Source organism: Peromyscus leucopus, unplaced genomic scaffold (assembly GCF_004664715.2).
Source record: "Peromyscus leucopus breed LL Stock unplaced genomic scaffold, UCI_PerLeu_2.1 scaffold_221, whole genome shotgun sequence".
In the NCBI taxonomy this organism is placed as follows: Eukaryota; Metazoa; Chordata; class Mammalia; order Rodentia; family Cricetidae; genus Peromyscus; species Peromyscus leucopus.
Genome location: NW_023505094.1, coordinates 17173 through 25000, shown reverse-complemented (window position 1 = coordinate 25000; position 7828 = coordinate 17173). Strand labels below are relative to the sequence as shown.

The following is a 7828-nucleotide window of genomic DNA, read 5'->3' as shown; positions in this document are numbered from 1 at the left end:
AGACCCGGCTTCTGGAGGGGTGAGAGGGGTTCGGTGCTGAGGGGAAGGGGACAGTTGAGGGCCCAGGTAAGCGGAGAGGGAGGTGGGCGTTAAATAGAGGGATCCGGGTGCATTCTCTGAGAGGTGCTGAGGAAGATCGCGGGCTCGGCTGTGGACAGGTGCAGACCTGTCAGCCTGACCCGCCACGTGGGCTCGCCTTTGTCTGCGGCTGCAGTTCTGTCAGACCGCGCCGGCAGGCCTGTGCCTTATTCCTTTTCCAGCCCGGTCCTGGGCACAGAGCTGGAGCTCCCACAGTGCTTGCCGAATGAATGAGACGTGTGGGGGGGGGGGAGGCGGAGGGAGAGGGGGAGGGATCGGTGTGCAGAGCCTTTCATGGGGCTGTTTGTGGCATGGTAGGACATTCCTGAGGAATCTATGCTTGCTCCACATTCCTTCAGAGATTCTCCAGCTCCTCTCCGGTTTCCGTCTCTTTGGAAGACGAGATTGAACATTTAAGGCATCCTCTCTGCTCCCATTGACTGCGAGGCCCTGTCCTTGGTATCATAGATAGGGGCTGGAATAGATCTTTATGCCGGTCACACACCGGGGAGGAAGACACCAACAGAAATGATCATTAAAAGATTATGCATTATTGTGGGTTCTTCTGCATACACGCCTTCGCACACATGTGAACACGGGAAGACATCTAAGTGGCTCAGGCCCTACTCTTAAGGTGTAAAATTAGAGGTTAATTCATGTTCAGAAGGGCAGAGCCAGGAGCTGGTGTTGGCTATCCTCTTAGGTATTGTCTTTCAAGGTGGAGTCGTCTTTTCATTCTTGTGAGATTGTGTTTGCTAGAAATGGAACGTTCTGGAATGGATGCTCTCCAGGTGTCTTCCTTCAGTGACGATGTCCTACATTAGCTATTGTGCTGTGGCTCTCTCATAAGCCACTGTTCATTGGTTGGTCACAATACTCATTGCACTTTCCCCCAATACATAGTTTAATGTTAATTGCTATTCTTACCTAATGGACTTTCACATTTTTTGTCCTCTTCTCTGACAATTTTATACATGTAGTAGTCACCCCCATTCTACTCTGCTCTCCTGCTGAATGCCTTCCCAGCAAGTCCTTCCTACTTTTGTGCTCCTCCTCTCTCTGTCTCTCTCTCTCTGTCTCTCTCTCTCTCTGTCTCTCTCTGTCTCTCTCTCTCTCTCTCTCTCTCTCTCTCTCTCTCTCTCTCTCTGTGTGTGTGTGTGTGTGTGTGTGAGAGTTTAATTGGAGTTGCTTGCTTCATGGATGGAGTTACACCACTAAACAAAATGATTAAGGCTTTGGGCCTTCTGAGTCCCTCCCCTTCCATGATGGAACATAGTCATGGCATCTTTTTTCATGTTTTTTTATTTTTTATTTTTGGGAAACAGAGTCTTATGCAGCCCAGGTCAGGTCGGGATCATTGACATGGGCCACCACACCAAGCCCTCTACACTCAGCTCTGTTTTTCTTTCTTTTCTTTTTTTTTGGATTCAGGGTCTTAGGTTGCCCAGACTGGCCTGGAATCCTCTGTTCTTTTGCCTTAGCCTTCCTAGTGGTGGGATTACTGGCATGCATCCTCAAGCTTGTTTTTGTTTTTTTTCTCATTATATCCTAAGGTGTACCCCAAATTGCATAGGGCTGGGAAATCTCATTCTTTGTAAAATGAAGGTGGTCGTCATGACATAGACTCTAAAACTCTTGTGGGTTCCAGTGCCATAGATCCAACTGTCTTGTACCAGATATAACTTTTACTAGGAAAACCATATCAGTGCAATGTCCCCTAATTGGTATTGCTGAAAAAGTGGTGTCTTTTTGGTGTGTGTGTTAGTTTTATATCTCCTTTCTTAGTTCCATCACAGTATTAAGTACACAGTACAAGCTTATGAAATCAAGAATAGAAATTACAGTTCCTGCTTTTGAGCCCTTTTCCACTTTGGGATCATAATTCATTGGCGGAGTGAACTGGGCAGGGATTGGGGTTTTACTAGAGAGGCTTGGGGTAGACATAATATATTAAAGCCACTTTTATGAGAGGGTAATCCGCTTGAGAAGGATCATGATGATGGTAGAGATTCGGTCCAGTCATTTCCCTGCTTGCCTCTCTCCAGGACCATGGCCAACAGCGAGCGTACCTTCATTGCTATCAAGCCTGATGGGGTCCAGCGGGGGCTCGTGGGAGAGATCATCAAGCGTTTCGAACAGAAGGGATTCCGTCTTGTTGGTTTGAAATTTATGCAGGTGAGTGGATCTCACGCTTCCTGTTTATTCGGAGCATAGAAGAATGTTGCAGAGTAACTTCTGTGTTTGCTTTGTTTCCTGTCTAGACTTCTCCATGGTAGAGTGTCTTGGAACCCGAAAACCTCTCGGTGACTAAGCATGTTGGCTGAATCTTGGAACAAACCAAGTCATTTGGGGCTTTCAAAAATAGTCTGTCTTCCCCCTAACAATGTAGAATCCCACATATTGCTGCAGAGCTGTAATTTCTGACTCAGCTCGGGGTGTTTTGGAGCTCTTGGTCTCTAGCCTCCTAAATGGATAATTTTAGAGACTGACTATTCTTCCTCCCCCATCCCCCTTGAGGTAGGTTGTCAGGAAGAAAGTCTTTACTTTACTAATTACTACCTGATAGTATCTAACATGAGTCAGGCATGAAACATGGGGTTTTGTGGGGGAGAACTGCAGTTTTGCCTGTGGAGAGCTTTGGAGAGAACAGAGAAAAGAAACAATTCTAATACACCTATGAAATATATACATATGTGTTTGGCACAACTGGCCTGGAACTCTTGGTGATCCTCCTTTCTCAGCATCCTGAGTCCTGGGATTTTGCGCATGAGCCACCCACTCAGATAACAATATTTCAGTAAATACCAAGGATTCATTGGCCAGGAACTCTTCTTCAAACAAATCTGTGAGATGTGAATTCCAATTCTCAAAGCAAATATATCTTCTTTTGTCCTTACTCCTCCTCCTCCCCAACCCTCCTCCCTTGAGATAGGGGTCTTATGTTTCCAAGGCTGGCCTCAAATTCACTATGCATCTATCTGAGGATGGCTTTGAATTCCTTGATCTTCCTGCTTCTGACTCCTGCGTGCTAGGATTACAGGCATGTGATACCACACCCTTCTCTAATCCATTCTCTTTTTTAAATGTAAAACCGTTTATGTGTATGGGTGTTTGCCTGCACGTGTGTTTGTGCACCATGTCTGTACCTGTTGCCTGTGGAGGTCAGAAGGCCTTGAATCCCTCAGAACTGGTTGCAGATGGTTGTAAACTGCCATGTGGATACTGGGAATTGAACCTGGGTCCTCTTGATGAACAGCCAATGCTTTTAACCACTGAACTATCTTTACCTTTAGCGAAATTATTTATTGTTATATGTCATATACTTTAGATAGTTTAGAGGTAAGTACCTCTGGAAATTACATGGTCACCGCATTGGGCCTTTATCCTTTGAATAAATGTCAGGTGTCTCTGGGAGATGGCCAGGTTCAGCTTAATGCTCATCTAATACAGAGATTACTTTCCTTGTTTCCATCTAACATTTTAGTTGAGGCGTTTTCTGTATTGTTTCTTTAATAAATGAGTTCTTTTTTTTTTTTTTTTTCAAGACAGGGTTTCTCTGTGTATCCCTGTTATTGCTCCTCTCTGGTAAGGTAGAGGATGAATCTGGATATAACTCACAAGCTAGCTGTGAGCTCATGTTTCGAACGTCAGGAGGGACGGGAAGAAACTAACCTGCTGATTCTTACGGGCTTGGGGTTAGTTCTCACTGTTTGTCCTGTGACAGGCTTCAGAGGACCTTCTCAAGGAGCACTACATCGACCTGAAGGACCGTCCCTTCTTTGCTGGCCTCGTGAAATACATGCATTCAGGACCAGTGGTTGCTATGGTGAGTGTCTGTGTGGGATGGTGATGGGAGTGACTCATTTGGGAGTAGAGCAGGATGAGTGTTGCATGTCCTGTGTTGGGTGCCAAGGCGCTCTTTGTTGCAGAGGAGACAGGCTAGTAGGATAGCCAGGTAGGATGAGAATTGGCTCTCTGATCCACCAAAGCAAGTGTCCATTAGCTTGCCACTGGCTGCCATGTGAATGGATCTGGGGAGGAAGAGAGTAGGGGCAGGGTGACCAGCATCCCTAGTACTGGAACAAGTAGGCATTCTGTTTTTCTAGGGAATGAGAGGGCACTATTGTTGCTGGAGGGCTTCTCTCCAGGTTCCCCAAGCCCCGCAGTCCCACAATCCACTTATAAAATAATCACTCAGACGCTTATATCACTTATAAACTGTATGGCCATGGCAGGCTTCTTGCTAACTGTTCTTTTATCTTAAATTAACCCATTTTTATAAATCTATACCTTGCCACGTGGCTGGTGGCTTACCAGAGTCTCTACATGCTGCTTGTCCCGGCGGTGGCTGCAGTGTCTCTCCCTCAGCCTTCCGCTTCCCAGAATTCTCCTCTCTCCTTGTCCCACCTACTTCCTGCCTGGCCACCTACTTCCTGCCTGGTCACTGGCCATCAGTGTTTTATTTATATAGAATGATATCCACAGCACACTATTCTGGACCTTTTTTGTTTTGAATCATCAGATGGTAAGTTTTCTACTGAGAGTGTTTTTCTTCCTTGACTGTGTCTTCTCTTGTCCTTGGAGGTCTGGGAGGGGCTGAATGTTGTGAAGACAGGCCGGGTGATGCTGGGAGAGACCAACCCTGCAGACTCTAAACCTGGGACCATTCGAGGAGACTTTTGCATCCAAGTTGGCAGGTAAGAAAGGTGTTTTTCACCCTTTTCCAAAATCCAAGTTAGTTGCCATAAGAATTTAGGCCTCTGAGGCTAAAAATGGACATGAAACTATCTGCAGGTTATTTATTTATTTATGTATACAGTATTCTGCCTGCATGTGTCCCTGCATGCCAGAAGAGGGCACCAGACGAGGGCACAGATGGTTGTGAGCCACCATGTGGTTGCTAGGAATTGAACTCAGGTCCTCTGGAAGAGCAGCCAGTGCTCTTAACCTCTGCGCCATCTCTCCAGCCCCCCCCCCCATTTTATTTTATTTAAAGTTTTACTTTTTCTTTATGTATATGGATAGTTTTCTTGCCCGTATGTTTGTGTACCACTTTTCATTTCCTGGTGCCTGAGGTGACTAGAAGAGGGCATTGGATCCCCCAGAACTAGAGTTACCGATAGTTTTGTACCCCATGTGGATGGTGGGAACTAAACCCAGGTCCTCTGGAGGATTAGCTAGTGCTTTTAACCACTGAGCCATCTCTTCCGCCCCTAGTTTAGTTTTCATTTCTAGTTTTTGGTTTATTGAGACAGGGTTTCTCTGTGTAGTTGTCCTGGAACTGGCTCTGTAGACCAGGCTGGCCTCAAACTCACAGAGATCAGCGTGTACCAACCACTGGGCAAGTTTAGTTGTTTTTTGAGACAATTCTCAAGTGTGATAGCTCGCCTCAATATTGCTATCCTTGAATTCCTTTCTTTTTTTTTTTTTTTTTGGTTTTTCCAGACAGGGTTTCTCTGTGTAGCTTTGTGCCTTCCTGGAACTCACTTGGTAGCTCAGGCTGGCCTCGAACTCACAGAGATCCGCCTGGCTCTGCCTCCCGAGTGCTGGGATTAAAGGTGTGTGCCACCACCACCCGGCCATGGCTCAGGTCACTTTTGGAGTTTGGTCTTCCTGCCTCTGAAGGTGGAGGCTGACTTAGAGGGTCCCTGTGTTTGCTTGTCTTCATCCCATTGCCTATACCTTCTTGAATATAGAGCCTGGCCAGAGCCTTTCCAAAGGCTCACACTCTGGTGTCAGTGTTTCTGTGGAAGGGCCACTCACAGGAAGTCATTCTTTTAATGTTTTTCTTTTGATGTATTCTGAAGTACTAGAGACTCTGGCTTTTCTGTTGCCATGGCTTTCGGTTCTCAGCAGTGGGAATGCAGGGGACTGTGGGCAGGTTCATCTTTCTGGTTTTGGTAATGGTGCTGTATCTCTCCCCACCCAGGAACATCATTCATGGCAGCGATTCTGTGGAGAGTGCAGAGAAGGAGATCAGCTTGTGGTTTCAGCCTGAGGAGCTGGTGGATTACAAGAGCTGTGCACAAAACTGGATCTATGAGTGACAGAAGGCACCTGCTTTTCCTCTCTACTTACCCCTGTTCTCACAGGCAAGGGACCAGCAACTCTAGACATTTCTGGAACTTCCTTTGTCCTGGAAGGAGTCTCTGGGAGCTGTGACTCCCTGTGCAGTGTTAAGTGTGTGCCACTGGTGGATTAAAGTGTTTTATCTCCAGTATTGGGTCAGCTAGTTACTTTGTATTGCTGTATCACTTTGCATGCCTTACTTCCTCCTCAGGCTTCTGGATAACCTGAGCTGACAGAATGTAAATGGTATGCAAATTACTTATATTAGCCTCATATACACATAGAGACTCTTGGTTGTCCTTGAGGTTTGAGCCACCACCCTGGGATTCACAGGCATTTCTTTACCTATCTTTTTTCTCTCTTCACTATTCACTCTTGGCAATGAGCCAGTCAGCAGTGTCTGCAGAGGAAGTGTGAGGTTGTTAAAACTGTGTTGGAAACAGAGGATCCATCAGAAATAAAGATGCCAACTCAAGCATGTTGACTCAGGTCTGTAATCCCAACAATCAGGAAGAGAGGCAGGAGGATTATGAATTCTAGCCCAGCCTGGACTGCAGAGTGAACCTATCAAAACAAACCAGCTGAGTGTGGTGGAGAAGACCTTTTAATTCCAGCACTCCAGGAGGCAGAGGCACTGGGTATCTCTTGAGTTCAAGTTCAGCCTAGTCTACATAGTGAGACCATGTCTCAAAAAAATAAAAATAGGAACCCCACCCCCTCCCAGACTGGAGATACAGCTAGATACAGAAAGAGTGCTTGCCTAACATGCATGAATCCCTGGGTTCTGTCCTTCACTACATAACTTGGCATGGTGACACTGTAATCCCAGCACTCAGGAGATAGGATCAGAAGTTCAAAGTCGTCCTCAGCTTTATAGTTTGAGGCCAACCTGGGCTATACAAGTACTTATCTTTAAAAAAAAAAAAAAAAAGTGAGAAATAAAAGATGCCCATCTTGTTTGAGAGGCTCTCAGAAGAAGAAATGGGGAATTGTAGCTGGGTGTGGTGGCGCATGCCTTTAGTACCAGTACTTGAGATGTAGAGGCAGGTGCATCTCTGAGTTTCGAAGCCAGCCTGGTGTACAGAGTGAGTTCCAAGACAGCCAGGGCTACACAGAAAAACCCTGTCTTGAAAAATCAAAAAGAGGGAGTTGTGAGAAGTTATAGCTACCCTCAAATAAGAAAAGCCTTGTCTTTTGTAGGCCTGGGATCATCAGTTGGTGTCATATGAAGTGGTAGTGACTACTACTGTAGGTTAGGGGAGGTATGTGACCTGACTAAGGGGTAAATGACTCTTTACTGGACAGATCCTGTAGCTGGTTGTTTTTTACTCCTGGCTCTTTTGGGGGGGCCTGCCACCCAGCTCCCAAATAATCACATGTTGTTTTATTCTTATAAATGCATGGCCTCTGCTTGGCTTGTTCTTGCAAGCTTTTCTTTTTCTTTTTTTGGTTTTTCGAAACAGGGTTTCTCTGTAGCTTTGGAGCCTGTCCTGGACTAGCTCTGTAGACCAGGCTGGCCTGGAACTCAAAGAGATCCACCTGCCTCTGCCTCCCGAGTGCTGGGATTAAAGGCGTGTGCCACCAACCAACCAACCAACCAACCAACCAACCAACCAACCAACCACCACCACCACCACCACCACCTCCTGGCTTGCAAGCTTTTCTTAAATTACCTCACCTA

The 7828-nt window shown here is 46.2% G+C and overlaps 1 protein-coding gene across 2 annotated transcripts; it reads left to right on the top strand.

The window, feature by feature from the left end:
• Positions 1-6297, top strand: LOC114692877 (nucleoside diphosphate kinase A). Of its 2 annotated transcripts, none has more exons than XM_028868906.2 (5): positions 1-66; positions 2124-2253; positions 3803-3904; positions 4663-4775; positions 6008-6297. In XM_028868906.2, exons 2-5 carry the CDS (start codon positions 2128-2130, stop codon positions 6123-6125), a joined length of 459 nt encoding a protein of 152 aa, XP_028724739.1. In that variant the 5' UTR covers positions 1-66; positions 2124-2127; the 3' UTR covers positions 6126-6297. The 2 variants fall into 2 exon arrangements, with proteins under 2 accessions (XP_028724739.1, XP_028724738.1); XM_028868905.2 differs by having other exon boundaries at positions 7-19.
• The last annotated feature ends 1531 nt before the right edge of the window (positions 6298-7828 follow it).